Source organism: Mobula birostris, chromosome 9 (genome assembly GCF_030028105.1).
Source record: "Mobula birostris isolate sMobBir1 chromosome 9, sMobBir1.hap1, whole genome shotgun sequence".
Taxonomy (NCBI): domain Eukaryota; kingdom Metazoa; phylum Chordata; class Chondrichthyes; order Myliobatiformes; family Myliobatidae; genus Mobula; species Mobula birostris.
Genome location: NC_092378.1, coordinates 17,184,142 through 17,201,244, shown reverse-complemented (window position 1 = coordinate 17,201,244; position 17,103 = coordinate 17,184,142). Strand labels below are relative to the sequence as shown.

Below are 17,103 nucleotides of genomic sequence, written 5' to 3'. Positions count from 1 at the left end.
TCCACTTCGGCTGCTCACACTCTGGGGAATTTACAATGGCTAATTAACCAACCGATCGGAATGCTTGGTGGAGGGAGACGGGCAGCAAGGCAGCAGTGTTGCCTCAGTTGTAGCAAGGACGAGGGTTCAAGCGGAAGGCTTGCATTGTCACATGGCTTCTGGGCTCAGTTGCAGGTAGCCTCTCCCACTGGTGCTGCCCTCCAGTGTTGGATCAGTGGAATTATAGGCTGGACTACCGAGAACTGTCAACTTTCAGGTCCTGTCGCTCAGGATCTTGGACAAAAAATGTGTTTTCTTACCTAACTATGTTATTTTTTTTCCCCCTTTCTCACTATTTTGAATGCACTTACATCTTTGTACCTTGGACCCAGAGGAGTGCTGTCTCGTTCAGACCTATCCATGTATGGCTTGAATGATAATTAAATTTGATCTGATTTGAATGATCTCAGGACATGAGAATGTGCAAACTCCAGAGACGGCACCAGGAGACAGGATCGAACATGCTTTACTGGAATTGTGAGGCATTTGCCTTATTGACTGCCCCATTGTGCCACTCATTTCTTTACCATCTAAAATGGTTCATGGTACGGTCAGGATTTTGATTGGTTGAGGAAAAATATGGCTGTTGCTCCATTTGTACAGAGCACTGTACCAGTCTGGTTTACTAATAATAGCAACATATACAGATTTAGAGCTCCTTTAAGAGTAGCACAGTTCATGAGATGCTTGGAACTGGTGTCAGGAGATTGTTGACAACAGACTTGATAATGATTGCTTTCTTTTTAGGAGCTGAACACTGGGACTTGTTGCTTTGTTTCACATCAGATGAACTTGATGATGGCAGGTGCCTTCAAAAGGAAATGTTTGATCAACTCCGACTCCATCAGAAGGTAATTTTCTCCGGAGTTATGACAGGTCTTGCCTTTGTTTACAATAATGTTCTGAGTTTTGCTTTTGCCAGGCACATCAAACTTCAAAAGCTGGTAATAGGCTAAAGTAACCCTTCAGAACCCGAGCTGCTGTGTAATGACATAATTCATAAAACATTTTAACATCACTGCAGGTTGAGACTTTGCTTGTACATAATGAAGGCATTTTGACAGAAATTCTGTCATCTTAAATCAGGAGTTCCCAAATTTCTTTATGCCATGGACCCTTACCATTAACCAAGGAGTCCGTGCACCCCGGGTTGGGAACCCCAGCCTTAAATTATATTCCTATAATGTGATTACGTAGCCAAAGGTCTGCCAAGATCTAAACCTAAGATGATAATTTGACATCATTGATGGTTTGTATTGTAACAATACTAGATTGCAAATGAAGCAAATATTATTTTTTAATCTTGTCAATGTTTGTGTGTTGGTAATTATGTACAAAACAATTAGTTTAATGGAATTATTTTTTGTTTTCATGCTGTAGTGTAGTGTATTGTGCAGTGCAGAGGAACTGTACAGGACATTTCTGGCATATGTAGGGGTCTTTCAAGAATTAAAATATTATTGCTTTTTGTTTTAATTACTTTCTACCATAGGCTATTATTTTAAAAGGGACATGGGTGGTACAGTGGCCAGTTTGGGTGTCCAGTCAACTATCTGAATGGTAGATAGAAACAGGAGAAATCAGTAGCCTAGTTCAAGGTGAGAAGGATTGTCTATGCAGTGTGGGAAGAGGGAAGCTCAAGCCTTTCTAGATGGGTGTTCTTTTACTGCCCCGTTAGGGGTTTGAATTTAGTGCCTATAAAAAGTATTCACCCCCCCCCCCCAGAAGTTTTCATGTTTTATTGTTTTACAACGTTGAATCACAGGGGATTTAATTTGGCTTTTTTGACACCCATCACAGAAAAAGACTTTCGTGTCAAAGTGAAAACAAGTTTCTACAAAGTGATCTAAATTAATTACAAATATAAACACAAAGTAATTGATTGCATAAGTATTCACCTGCTTCAAGTCAGTATTTAGTAGATGCACCTTTGGCAGCAATTACAGCCTTGAGTCTGTGTGGCTAGGTCTCTATCAGCTTTGCACATCTGGGCACTGCTATTTTTCCCCATTTTACTTTATAAAACTGCTCAAGCACTGTCAGGTTGCATGGGGATCATGAGTGAACAGCCCTTTTCAAGTCCAGCCACAAATTCTCAATTGGATTGTTGTCTGACTCTGACTTGGCCACTCCAGGACAGTAACCTTGTTGTTCTTAAGCCACTCCTGTGTAGCTTTATGCTTGGGGTCATTGTCTTGCTTGTGACGAAAGACCAAATTATCAGAAGATTGATGCCAATGAGAGAGATAAGTGAGACAATGGAGCAGCATTCGGAAATGTTAATGAGAGACGAGAGAGATTAACGAAAAGAGACCCAGTTCCGAGTATTGTCAGACCAGTTGCTTTGAACCTGAACTGTTTGAAGTTTGATGGACAGGCGATACCCCAGCAGGGGGATAAAAGGAGCAGGTTCGCTAAGGCAAGACAGACATCACGAGATAACGAGACGCTGGAAGTGCGGTGTGCCCCCACAAGTTGGTGGGAGTTTTGGAGGTCTGGTCGCGGGACCGACCATAGACGCACAGGGTGAAAAGGTACGATCGGCGGGAACCTGGTGTGTGTGTCCGCCCTTGCCAGGACGCCGGGTTCACCGCGGAAGGATGATCGTATCCGGAACGGAGGGGTCACAGTCGGTGACCTCAGAAGACAGTAAAAGGGCTCGCCCAAAAGCTAACTGCGAGAAACATCAAAGGTCTGTTTTGAATCAGAAAATTTGCATATTCGCTCTCTCTCTCTCTCTCCAATGGCACAACAGCGATTACTGCGAACTGTACTAAGCTGAACTGAACTCTGCGACACTTGAGACTGATCATTTTACCCCTAGACTGCGATAGAGCTTGATTGATTCCTATTATCCTAGTTCTGTGTACATGTGTGTTTTACCATTTACTGTTGCATTTATATCCTTACTATTAGAGTACTGTGTTACTTATTTCTTTAATAAAACTTTCTTAGTTCCAGTAATCCAGACTCCAACTAAGTGGCCCATTTCTGCTGGTTTGGCAATCCAGTTACGGGGTACGTAACAGCTGGAAAACATATCTTTTCCCAAGTCACAGTTCTTTTGCAAACTGCATCAGGTTTTCCTCCAGGATTTTACTGCGTTCATTTTGGCCTCTACCTTCACAAGCTTTCCAGGGCCTGCTGCAGTGAAGCATCCCCACAGCATGATACAGCCGCCACCATGCTTCACAGTAGGGATGGTGTGTTTTTGATGATGTGCGGTGTTTGGCTTATGCCAAACATAGCGTTTGATCTGATAGCCAAAAAGCTCGATTTTGGTTTCAACAGACCATAGAACCTTCTTCCAGCTGACTTCAGATCTCCCGCATGCCTTCTGGCAAACTCTAGCTGAGATTTCATGTGAGTTTTTTTTCAACAGTGGCTTTCTCTTTGCTACTCTCTCACAAAGCTGTGACTGGTGAAGCACCCGGGCAACAGTTGTTGTATGTGCAGTCCCTCCCATCTCTGCCACTGAAGCTTGTAACTCTTCCAGAGTTCTCATAGGTCTCTTGGTGGCCTTTTTCACTAACCCCTTCTTGCATGGTCAGTTTTTTGAGGACAAGACAAGCTGCCGTAGGCAGATTTACAGCTGTGCCATGTTCTTTCCGCTTCTTGACGATTGACTTAACTGTACTCCAAGGGATATTCAGTGACTTGGAAATTTTCTTGTATCCACCTCCTGACTTGTGATTTTCAATAACCTTTTCATGGAGTTGCTTGTAGTGTGCTGTCTTCATGGTGTAGTTTTTGCCGGGATACTGACTCACCAGCAGTTGGACCTTCCAGATACAGGTGTATTTTTACTGCAATCAATTGAAACACCTTGACTGCACACAGGTCTCCAAAAACAGATCTCAGTTTAACTAATTATGTGACTTCTAAAACCAATTGGCTGCATCTGTGATGATTTGATGTGTCATATTGAAGGGGGGAGGGGTGAATACTTATGCAATCAATTACTTTGTGTTTATATTTGTCTTTAATTTTGATCAGTTTGTAGAGATTTGTTTTCACTTTGACATGAAAGGGTCTTTTTCTGTCGATCAGCGTCAAAAAAGCCAAATTAACTGCACTGTGATTCAATGTTGTAAAACAATAAAACATGAAAACTTCCGGTGGGAGGGTGGGTGAATACTTTTTATAGGCCCTATATATTCAGTTGTTTGTATGTCTGGGTTTTGTTTTTGCATATAATTCACCTCCCAGGCAGTTCAAGTCATACTGTCAAAGTACATTTATGATCAAAATATGTATACTTTATACCACCTGGAGAGTTGTCATCTTACAGAGCTCTACAAAACAAAGGAACCTATTAAAACAAAAGAAGACCGTCAAACACCCAATGTGCAGAGAAATAAAAAAATCTCAGGGAACCATCACAGCTCCTCCTTTCAGGTCCCTGAACAGAGTTGTGGATCGGATCGCAAAGATGTCATTGGATCAAATCTGCGTGTTTGAAGTGCCAAAGAATAGATTACCATTGGAAGTTTGAAGGCAGCAAGGGGTTTGACAGACCCACTTCACTTTAAAAGTTCTGCCAGTTTTCATCTTGATTTAATTTTTGATGGCCTTTTAAGTTATTTGTGAGGGCGTAGCTGGAAGAGGCAAAGGGCTGAACAAGGGGGGATTTGATCGGAGAGTCGACCATGGGATAAAGGGACAGAGAAGGGAGACCAAATCGAGGAAGGTGTGAGTCAGGGGCTGGTCATAAGACTGAGAGTGGGGAAGAGAAAGGGGAAAATGGGCCAGAGAGATAAACAGAGGGGACTGGTTACCAGAAGTTAGAGAAATCGATGTTAATGTCATCAGGTTGGAGACTACCAAGACGGAATATGAGGTGTTACTCCTGTAATCTGTTTCTAGCTTGAAAGTGGCATTAGAGGAGGCGGTGGAGAGACATGACTACAGTGCTCCCCTATCAGACTCTTCCTGTCCCCCCCCACCCCGGCTTCTTACATGATTCCCTTCTGCATGCCACTTCCCCACCTGACCTGCTGAGTTCCACCTGCATCTTGACTGTTGAGTTACTCATTATATTGAATGTTTGAGCATTTGAGTTCCAATAAATAATAAACGCAAGAGATTCCGCAGATGCAGGAAACCCAGAGTAACACATGGAAAATGCTGGAGGAATTTAATTTCAGTAAAACACTAACTAAATAAAAATATTTAATATTTTTCTAGTCTATTTTGATCTAACTTTCATATCAGATTCATCTTATTTTGGATTTCCTACAATATATTAAAGAAATACTTCATTGACTTTAATGTCTTCCCTCCATATTTTCTTGGCACTTGATGCATTCTTGCCCATAATTGACTTCAAACAGATTAGTTTATTTTTCACTCAACCATGGCTGAGGACGTGTAACAATTGATCTCATCTCTTCACCGTAGTAAAAGAAGTCTTTCAGGGTAACATTGGGCAGTAGAATTTGACAGCACAGAGGTCAAGACAATTAATTTCTTTTTGGTCTTAAATACTGGGGATGTTGTCAGAAAAGTCATCCAAATCACCTTTTGATATTTGTCATTTATTTCACAGAGTTAGAAGTAGCATCGTTGATCAATGATTTACTTTCAGGTAAACAAGATACCAGGATTAGAGAATACCCTTTGCAGAAAAGATGGCTTTTGTGAAATTATGAAGAATGCCCAAAGCCTACCAGGTAATGTCCTTTTCATATGCATTATTTCTTTGTCTCGCTACACAGTGCTGATTGATATAATTAACCAACTAATTAATATGTTAATGGAGCTCTCTTTGATCGGAGTTGCACATTTTAAATAATTCACGACATAGTTAACTGGGTGTGATGTGCTACAAATTTCTAAAAATACTCTAAGGTAAATTCTCAGATACACCTGCTCATTACATTCTGGAAGTCAGGTGCAAACTGGATATCTGATGTTGCTACTTCCGTCCTCCTGCTCTCAGCTTCGAGTCCAAACATTGTGCGCTGATTTTGCATTCAGAACCTCAGGGTGTTGTTAAGGTGGCTGATGTATATAGAGTAACTCCGTTCATTTGAATAGTACCTCCAACCCTCATTAAATTAGAAAAAAATGCAAGGAAAAAAATCCACAGATGCTAAAAATCGGAAATATTTAAAAAAAACTAGGAAGCGTGAGAAATTTTCAGCAGGTGTAGAAACAAAAATAACTTTTCAGGCTGATTGCAGAGAAGAGGGGCAGGTATATAGAATAAAAAGAACGTCTGTGATTGTTGGAGAGATAGAACAAGTGATAATGGTCCCAGCTGACAGATGGAGATTATGTTTTGTTTTGTGTCTTTTCTAGATTGGATCAGTTTTAGTGATCAAGCCTCCACCATCATTAGATTGCACGATGGCCATGTGAGTCATCCAGTCTCTCTTGCTCTCCCACTTCAAAATTACTTTGGTTCTCACCACCCTCCTCCTCCTCTGCAACTTTTCCTCGTTGTGGTGAAGGGCCATAATCCCCCTGTTCCTTTTTCTGTCAATGCTGCCTGATCTGTGCAATATTTCCAGAATTTTCTTTGTCTATTGGTGCAGGAGAATGCTTTGTTTATTCCTAATTCAACTTTATTTCTAATGTTAATGTTTTTTCATAGAAATCCAGAACCAGAGCAAATGTTGGACATAGAGGGGTGGGGGGGATTATTAACCAATTGTGTTCACTTCTAGCAGTCTTTAACCAGAGCTGGTATTCACTAATTTGTAATGATTTTAATCTACTTGAGCAGTCTAAGTGCTTGTGAGCATTAAAGACCTTTGACAGCAGTGACCAGGATGGCCATGGATGCAGGTCACCTCAGTACAATTAACTGCAGGAATGGCACGGAGATCAGGATCAGGTATTGGCCTGGGTCAAACGGGATCTGGGCCAATTCTGTGGAAAACTTGTTTCAAGTGTTAATCCTTGTCACCCCACATCGGTGTCATAATTGTTGAGAGCTGCACACACCAGCAAGGATAGCAATGCAATTCTGTAGAAACTTCAATAATCCAAGCAAGGTGCCAGATTTCAACCTTGTTTATAAATTAATTGAATTCAGTGGCGAGACCACTGTAGACCAATCCACCACCTTTGCTCTATCCACCACAAAAGAAGTGTTTTCCAGGTGGCCGCCCATTCTACTTCCATTCCCATTCCAGCATGTCGGTCCATGGCCACCTCTACTGCTACGATGAGGCCACTCTCAGGTTGGAGGAGCAACACATCAGATTCTGTCTGGGTAGACTCCAGCCTCATGGCATGAACATTAACTTAACTAACTTCCAGTAATCTCTTTTCCTCCGCCCCTCCCCCTTTTTCTATCTCCCATTCTGGCTCCTCTTGTTTCTTCCTCACCTGCCTATCACCTCCTTCCATGTCACTCTTCCTCTTTCTCCCATGGTTCACTCTCCTCTCCTATCAGATTCAGTCTTCCTTCAGCCCTTCACCTTTTCCACCTATCACCTCCCAGCTTCTTGTTTCCATCGCCCCTCCCTCATACACCTGCGTCCCTCTCACCTGGCTTCACCATCACCTGCCAGCTTGTGCTCATCCCCTCCCACCACCTCTTTTGCTGGCTTCTTCCCCCTTTCTTTCTGGCCTTGTTGAAGGGTTTTGACCCAAAATATTTACTGTTTATTCCCCTCCATAGAAGGTGCCTGACCTGCTGAGCTCCCCCAATATTTTAGTGTGTGCTGGCTCAAGATTTCCAGCATCTGCAGAAATCTTTTATGTTTATGAACGCAGTGAGCAGTTGCTAGGCAATTCCAACATCAAAGTTGTAGCATTCCAGTGGAACAGATGCAATAAATCTGTGCAATATGCATCGTACTGAGTGGAGTTTTTATTGCATGCTCAGCTGAAGATTTAACGGAAACAATACCTATCTGAGGCGTATTGCCCAAAAACTCATGTGAGGTCTGATCCAGAACTGCAGCTGGATTGATATTTGTATTGCATTGTATGTCTCAATGAGTAATTATGCATGTGAATACTGGAAGGCTGACACTGGGGACCACACTGTCATTAAATCTGAATGCATTTAATCATTTTAGGGATAACATTTGTGACTTCTGTCAGAGAATCACTTTAAATATTTCTGGGGTTGTTTCATCAACCTTTTTGAAGAATTGTGAAGTCGTTTTAGAAATACCAATTAAATGAAAAGCAATTGTTCATATATCTGCCTTGTAATTTGTTGCCAGGGACATGATTTATTTCAAATTCGGCTTCTCTAATTTGTGATTTAAAATTAAATGTACAATAGAAGTGTTATGTTTTTTAAACTCCAGACTAATTAAAAGAAAAAAAAACACAGGAGCTGAGATATTTGTCTATTTAGCTTTTCTTTCCTTTCTGTTAGTGAAGTGCTTAGTGACGTGATTTAGTGACATAATGGTGTATGCCATTCACCTACTTTTACACATAACCCTGAATGAATTATGTAAATAAAGAATGTCTAATTAAACAATATATTTACAATATCACTAAAATATTAAATACATTCCCTCCCTGCTTGGCTATAAACTCTAATTCAATATAGAATGCATCTCAACTCAAATATGTAATTCCTGCTCTCTTGTCATATTATACAGACACACGGAGACACACCCACACACCACACTCTATAATACAACTACTATACAGACATCCACAGCATATTAAGTTTTAAACTCTCCCACTCAGGCCTAAAGATTTAATCGCTGTAGAGGAATTTCTTACTCTTGCGGGTTAATGTCTTTCCTTCCAAGAGGGGTTACTCTGCCGGCAAGTGAGACTTGTAGTTGTGAAACAAACTCCGGTTCTGGGCCCTCCTCTGGTGGTTGTCGGAGTTGACTCTGGGATTGCAGGTAGTGGTTCTGACAGCTCTGGGCATTTTTTTTCTCCAACAATTGACTCCGCTCTCCTGTACTGATTGATGTGCAGTCTCCAGGTGACATCAAGATACAATTGACACTGTGTAGGAGAGTCGTCCATTTCTGTCCTTAATCTTTCTAGATACCCATCTTTGATCATCTCTGTAGTCCCTCATTAGGGCTGTTTGTCCAGGAGTGAAACGTTGAACCTCCTTGTTTGAGAAGTCCTCAGTTTGTCCCGGCTATTTGTGCTGTATACTCCTTCTGAGGCTGGGTTTGAGGAGATTCAAACGTGGGCGCAAGGGAAAAACTGGGGACGTCACATCTGGTGAGTCGTTGGTGGTGGAGTGTGCTGCATTGCGTTATGTAAGGAAGAAATTGTTGAGCTGATTCAGTGCATTCTGCTGACAATGCTCGCAGTGTGTACGTTAGACTCTATACAAACCTTAAGACCATAAGACCTTAACAACTTCAGACCATAAGACAATGGGGCAGAATAGTATACCCATTAGGTCTGTCCTGTCATTCCATCACAGCTGATTTATTATTTTTCTCAACCCCAAACTGCCTTCTCCCTGTAACCTTTGACACCCTTACTAACCAAGAACTTATTAACCTCCACCTAAAATATGCCCAGTGACTTGGCCTCCATAGCCATCTGTGGCTATGAATTCTAGAGATTCACCTCCCTCTGGCTAAAGAAATTCCTTCTCATCTCTGTTCTAAAGAGGTGTCCCTGTATTCTGTAGCTGTGCCCTCCGGCCCTAGACTCTGCACTATAGGAACCATCCTTTCCTCATCCACTCCATCTAGGCCTTTCAATGAGATCCCCCTACGTCTAAACTGCAGCGAGTACAGGCCCAGAGTCATCAAACGTTCCTCATATGTTAACCCCTTCATTCCTGGGATCATTCTCATAAACCTCCTCCTGAGCCTTTCCAATGCCAACTCGTCTCTTGGATAAGGTGCCCAGAAGTGCTCACAATGCTCCAAGTGTGCTCTGACCAATCCCTCTTAAAGGCTCAGCATTACATCCTTTGTCATATGATCTAGTCCTCTTGAGATGAATGCTAATATTGCATTTGCTTTCCATGATGATGCAGATTTCATCAACTGTCCATTTCCATCCATGCTTCATGTTTGGCTGACAGTGTACCTTCAGCAGCTCTTCTTTTGCAATGGAGTCCAGTGTGTATGTTCCCTTGTGTTTCCATTGGCCTTCATTATGTTGTCCTTGAAGTTCTACTGATTTAACAATCAAATATCATCGTCATCATCATCAAGTGCCATGTTGTATGATATGGGTGATCCTGGTCTTGACCTTAATTGTTCTTGGCAATTTTTTTCTGCAGAAGAGGTTAGCTATTGCCACCTTCTTTGCAAGACTTGTGACCCCAGCCATTATCAATACTCTTCAGAGATTGTGGCTGGCATCAGTTATCACATAACCAGGAATTCTGATCTGCACCAGATACTCATGCAAGTATCCACCACCTGCTCCCATGACTTCAAGTAACCCTGATTGGGGTGGGAAGGGTGGCACTAACCAGGCTACACCTTGTCCAGTGGTGACCTGCAGGCTTGTGGGGGAAAGCAGAGCTTTACATCTCCTTTGGTAGAGACGTATCTCCACCTTGCACCTGAATATCAATAATCAAGTATCACATTACTAAAAAGTAGAATATTTTTCCACCTCTATGTACTTGCCCAACAGATGGTGCAAGTCAAATTGGTTTTATTGCTGCAAGTTATTAGCTTTTGACTTGGCAATCTATTTTGGAAAATTGGAGTGTAGAGGCATGAAATGTAACACTTATTGACTGGAAATAAATTTGGAATTATAGTTGGGCTAATATTATTCAGGTGATGTACACAATCGGGCATTTGAGAAAGAAAATTTTTAATGCCATTTTGTTGCTATTTAATTTATTTGTGTTTATGATCACTGAAGAAAGGCAAATTGATTAAAATAGCTAGTAAGGGAAATGCTTCACTTGTTTTGATGTTTAAATGTACTTGTGACAGATGAAGCTAATTTTTAAACTCATACCCTTAAGATGTGATTTCTATGATTTCAGCCTGAACTTTCTTACACTTCCCATTCCAAATTGTGTAGAATCATTGTGAAAATGGAAGAGGGAAAAAATCAAAACCTGACGCTTGTCGCTGTTGGTTGAACCTTTGTATTCAAAACACAAATGCAAATTTTTTTTGCTCCTCCTCATCTCAAAATAAAGGGATGAGGCCTAACTGGAGTGTCTTCGTCTTCCTGCTGTTTTACTAAAGGCTTTTCAAAGTCAATGCCAGTTTATTGTCAAGTACAAGTATGCCCATGAGCAATGAAAAACTAACTTGCAGCAACATCACAGGCTCATAGCAGCTTTCACAAGGAAAATTGCCTGAGAGGAAGCCAAACAGAGTCTCATTGTACCTACGTATAATGACAATAAAGCCATGCAATTCAGTTCAAAATAGAAGCATAACTTGTACCCACTTTTTACATGAAAGATCACAATTAGAACAAAAGCAAATGTCATTTTAGTGCAAATTGATCATGGTGTTATATAATTAAGGTTTTGCTGGTTGGTTCAAGATCAGAGTGGTTTAGGGGAAATGGCTGTTCTTGATCTTTCTGGTGTGGGACCTGAGCTTTCTGTACCTCCTGCCTGATGGTAGCAAGGAGCAAATGGCATGACCCAGATGGTGGGGATCTTTGATGAATGTTGCCGCCTTGAGAGTGTACCTCCTGTAGATACTATAATGGTGGGGAGAGGTGTGCCTGTGATGTATTGGGCCACGTCCACTGCTGGCTGTAGCTTCTTCAGTTCCTGTGCATTCAAATTGCCATACCAGACCATGATACAACCAGACAGGATACTTAAACAGTGTATCTTCAGAAGTTTACTAGTTTGCAAGAATGGTCCATTCCATTGCACGATATTTACTCTAAATCATGTTAATGTTCATGTTCAGTGATATGCTGAATTTCCTTAACCTCCTAAGAAAGTGAAGATGCTGTCAGCCCTTGTTTGTGATTATGTCCATGCACTGGACACAGGACAGGTCACCTGATATGCTAACATCCAGGAATTTAACGCTGCTGACTCTCTCCACTACTCATTCCCCCTCCCCCCAATGCAGACTGGCGCATATCCGCACTCCTTCCCTTTCTGAAGACAATAAGCAGCTCTTTAGTTTTTCTGATGTTGAGTGAGAGGTGGTTGTGGCAGTACTTCTTAACCAGTTGTCCTAATTCAGTGCGCTGACTCATCTCCACCTGGGGTTTGTCCAACAACAGTGGTATCATCGGCAAATTTCTACATGGCATATTTTTCATGGGAAAATATAGAAGCTGCAAGGATGGTCCATTCCATGGCCCAATCAGTCCATCTTAAATCATGTTGATGCACCCTTTCTCTGTTCTTGCCTTTCTCTTTCCTGCATCTATTATTCATGGCATGATGGAAGTTTCTGCCTTCCCCAATGGCAATGGAAATAATTTTTCTAGTTTCACATTTTGCTTTTTGTTTTCCTGTTCTAACTCTTTTTCACCTTGGTGCAGTTTCTTGTTAATGACCAGATTATCTATGGGGGTAATGTAAAGCTATAGTCCGCTTCCCTCATCCTTTCGCTAATTAGTCATACCACTTCCCAATTTGAATCATCTTGTGAGAAAAGGCTACTTTTATTTAATTCTTTCCTTGTACAGTATCTTTAGTTTCTCCTGTGTACAGCATGAATACTCCCTGCAGACCTTTGAGGCCGTTGAGCTCAGCTTAAGCTATGGGCGTCCTAACAAGTCAAATTTATTGTCATTTAAATATACACCTGTATACCGTCAAACGAGACTATGTTCCTCTGAACCAGGGTGTAAAGCATAACACACAATAATTTAGGAAAGTAAGGATTAAAATCTACAGATGAATTACACATAAATAAACAAAGTCAAGTGCAAAAATTAAATTTTGTAAGGTACAGGACAGATTAACCGGTGACAGATGCTGCAGGAAGTTCTGAAACCGAATAGCCCAAGGGAAGAAACTCTCCCATCTTGACCATTCTTGTTTTTATGCATCAGAGCCTCCTGCCTCATGGCGGAAAGTCAACGAGAATGCTGGATGGATGGGTGGGATCCTGGCTAATACCAAAGGCCCTGTGTACGCAGCGCTCCTGATAAATGTCCCCGATGGATGATAGGGAGACCCTTGTGAGCCTCCCAGTTGTTCTCACAGTCCTCTGTAGGGATTCCTGGTCTGCTGCTCAGCTGCTCCCATACCAGATAGAATAATAGACTATATATAATAGCTAATTTACACACATCCGATGCCATATATAAATTCATTGATGACACAGGCATTATCCATGTTAATTTTCATTTCCATTCAAATTCTAAACCCTGTTGACTGACTCTGAAGTGAAGAAGAAAGGAATAATGAACATGCGGTCTAATGTTAAAAAAAACGCACTGGGTGACTTTAATTGCATAGCACACACTCCCAGGTCTTTAATAATCATTAGATGAATGTCATCTGGATCACCCCCTTGATCTAGTTTAATTATTTTATCCTTTTTGGAATGAGCCTTTAAGCTATTTTAATATTTCTCACCTACACATGTCTGGTGGACAAAGGAAATTATGAAGTCATTATTTAACTCCACTCCAACATCATAGATGCGCTTGTGTCAAAACTGTCTGGTGTCTGGCTTTATGCAGATAATCTTTTCCAAGCTGTGATTTCCTTTGTATATTTTAAACCAGAGCAAGAAATTAAAGACAGTTTAAATAACATATGGCAAAAATACTGAGTGGATTAATTAATACAAATCACATCTGTAAATAACTTCTGATCTCTTAAAAACTGAATTTGAAAACATAATATCATTGTCTGTTTCATTGTTTCAGTTATTTTTAATTCATTTTATTTAGACATACATAGATATACATACATAGAAAATAGGTGCAGGAGTAGGCCATTCAGCCCTTCGAGCCTGCACCGCCATTTATTATGATCATGGCTGATCATCCAACTCAGAACCCCGCCCCAGCCTTCCCTCCATACCCCCTGACCCCCGTAGCCACAAGGGCCATATCTAACTCCCTCTTAAATATAGCCAATGAACTGGTCTCAACTGTTTCCTGTGGCAGAGAATTCCACAGATTCACCACTCTCTGTGTGAAGAAGTTTTTCCTAATCTCGGTCCTAAAAGGCTTCCCCTCTATCCTCAAACTGTGGCCCCTCGTTCTGGACTTCCCCAACATCGGGAACAATCTTCCTGCATCTAGCCTGTCCAATCCCTTTAGGATCTTATACGTTTCAATCAGATCCCCCCTCAATCTTCTAAATTCCAACGAGTACAAGCCCAGTTTATCCAGTCTTTCTTCATATGAAAGTCCTGCCATCCCAGGAATCAATCTGGTGAATCTTCTTTGTACTCCCTCTATGGCAAGGATGTCTTTCCTCAGATTAGGGGACCAAAACTGCACACAATACTCCAGGTGTGGTCTCACCAAGGCCTTGTACAACTGCAGTAGTACTTCCCTGCTCCTGTACTCGAATCCTCTCGCTATAAATGCCAGCATACCATTTGCCTTTTTCACCGCCTGCTGTACCTGCATGCCCACTTTCAATGACTGGTGTATAATGACACCCATGTCTCGCTGCACCTCCCCTTTTCCTAATCGGCCACCATTCAGATAATAATCTGTTTTCCTATTTTTGCCACCAAAGTGGATAACTTCACATTTATCCACATTAAATTGCATCTGCCATGAATTTGCCCACTCACCCAACCTATCCAAGTCGCCCTGCATCCTCTTAGCATCCTCCTCACAGCTAACACTGCCACCCAGCTTCGTGTCATCCGCAAACTTGGAGATGCTGCATTTAATTCCCTCATCCGAGTCATTAATATATATTGTAAACAACTGGGGTCCCAGCACTGAGCCTTGCGGTACCCCACTAGTCACCGCCTGCCATTCTGAAAAGGTCCCGTTTATTCCCACTCTTTGCTTCCTGTCTGCTAACCAAAGAGAATATTGAAATTTTTATATGTCTGACTATCAGAAATCTGCTAGGTTATACATTTGACTCAAGCTCTCAAGATTTGACTCAAGATTACATTTGCTTTGGGTGAATCCTAATTTTTTTTGTCTCAAACTCTACACGGGCACCTCTTTACAAGCTACTTTTAAGCCATAATCATGAAAATTGGGAGGGAGGGTGAAGGTACATCTCTACCAAAGGAGGTGTAAGGTGCTCCTTCCCTCTGCTAGCCTTCAGGTCACCCTTGGACAAGGTGTAGCACCTACTTAGCCCCTCAGCCCGATGAGGGTTATGTGAAGCCATGGGAGCTGATGGTGGATGGTCATATGAGCTGCTGGTGCATATCACAAGTCTTGGTTATGTGACCACTGACGCCAGGCAGGCAATCTCTGAAGGGGATTGATAATGGTCTGTAATGACACTGCCTAGATGAAGGAGATGGTAAACCACTTCTGTAGAAAAGTTTGCCAAGAACATTCATGGTCAGGACTATGATCACCCATGTCATGTGACTCAGCACATAATGAAAATAGGGAGAATCTAAGTGCTGCAAAATGGCAAAAGTAAAACCAGATTAAATTCCTAAATGTTGCAGAATGAGACCATTAGTGTCAACGCTGGCATTAAATGTCCTTTGAATTGCGGCTTGCTATGCAGCCTCCAAGAACTATAAAGAGTCAGCTACTTTGGGTGGATTCAAGAATGGGCCAGACCAGGTGAAGATGGTACATTTCTTTCTTAAGGGCATCAATTCCCCAGATGGGGTCTTATGGCAGTCTGGCACTTGATATTGGTTGATATCAGTTGTAAAAAATGTATTTTGTTTATACTGTATTGGCTTTAGAGTTGATGATTGATTCCCTTTAATAACTCAGTAAACAGAGTAAAAAAAAAAGCTTTTAAAAGTCGAGTACCACAATACCAATTAAACCAAAGGGAAAGATGTAAATGCCACACAATCTGAAGATTATAATTACCTATACTGTTCATAGTTCTTCTTTCGCCTGATTTACATTATGGTAAATGAAAACCGCAAACAATGAAGAGGCAAGAGAAGGTGAGGCTGACTCGAGGGTTTAGGCATTTGGGTGCAATGCAAAGTCAGAGTGAGGTTGAGGCGTGCTCAGGACAAGTGGAGTAGGGTCGAAACCTGTTCCAGACGGAGTCGAGGCATACTCAGGACAAGTGGAGTAGGGTGGAAACCTGTTCGAGACGGAGTCGAGGCATGCTCAGGACAAGTGGGGTAGGGTGAAAACCTGTTTGAGACAGAGTCGAGGCATGCTCAGGACAAGTGGAGTAGGGTGGAAACCTGTTCGAGACGGAGTCGAGGCATGCTCAGGACAAGTGGAGTAGGGTGGAAACCTGTTCGAGACGGAGTCGAGGCATGCTCAGGACAAGTGGGGTAGGGTGGAAACCTGTTCCAGACGGAGTCGAGGCGTGCTCAGGACAAGTGGAGTAGGGTCAAAACCTGTTCAAGATGGAGTCGAGGCATGCTCAGGACAAGTGGAGTAGGGTGGAAACCTGTTCGAGACGGAGTGAAGCAGAGGAGCTTCGGACCCCGTCCACCTAAACCAAGGGTAAGGTGTGGCTGATCTAAGCGCAGGGCCAATTTGGAAAGGTCAGGTATGGGCTGAAATGTGCCAGAGGGGTCCAGGCTCAGAGCACGTCAAAGTGACAGGGCCCAGATGTTAGAGTGAGGAATAGCCCGATGTTTGGACGATTCAAGCGCTGGGCTAGATGCATCGAGCCAGAGGCGAGGGTCGGGTCAGTTATGCATACAGCTCCGCAATGTTTGCTCAGCTCTTCACTGCATTGAGGCCGTAAGCCTGCTCCAGACTCTGTATTCGTGCACGCACTCTCGTTCTGAATGCAGTCGTTTGCTTTTACTGTTGGCACAATTTGTGTTTGTTTTCTCTCTCGGCACATTAGGCATTTATTGATCTTTTTTAATGCTTTTTTTGGGACGATTTCTTGTTTTGTGGCTGCCTATAAAGAGACGAATGTCAAGATTGTATACATACTTTGATAATGTCCTTTGAACTTTGATTTACATGAGATATAGGTTCACCCGTACCTACTGTACATATGACTGAAGTTTAAAACTTTATGGCCAACTTATTGCATAGATTATTTGGTAATTGTGCGTATTTAAATCACAGGGATTGAAATAGGTATAAAATTCT

At 42.0% G+C, this 17,103-nt stretch overlaps 1 protein-coding gene across 6 annotated transcripts in view; it reads left to right on the top strand.

Annotated features, from left to right (window-relative positions):
- The window catches only part of cped1 (cadherin-like and PC-esterase domain containing 1), a 279,536-nt gene that overhangs the window by 60,913 nt on the left and 201,520 nt on the right, over positions 1-17,103 (top strand). For all 6 annotated transcript variants that reach the window (XM_072267562.1, XM_072267559.1, XM_072267558.1 and 3 more), the window contains exons 3-4: positions 787-890; positions 5,627-5,711. In XM_072267562.1, coding sequence (XP_072123663.1) covers positions 787-890; positions 5,627-5,711 — 189 coding nt within the window. The remainder of the gene's footprint in view (positions 1-786; positions 891-5,626; positions 5,712-17,103) is intronic.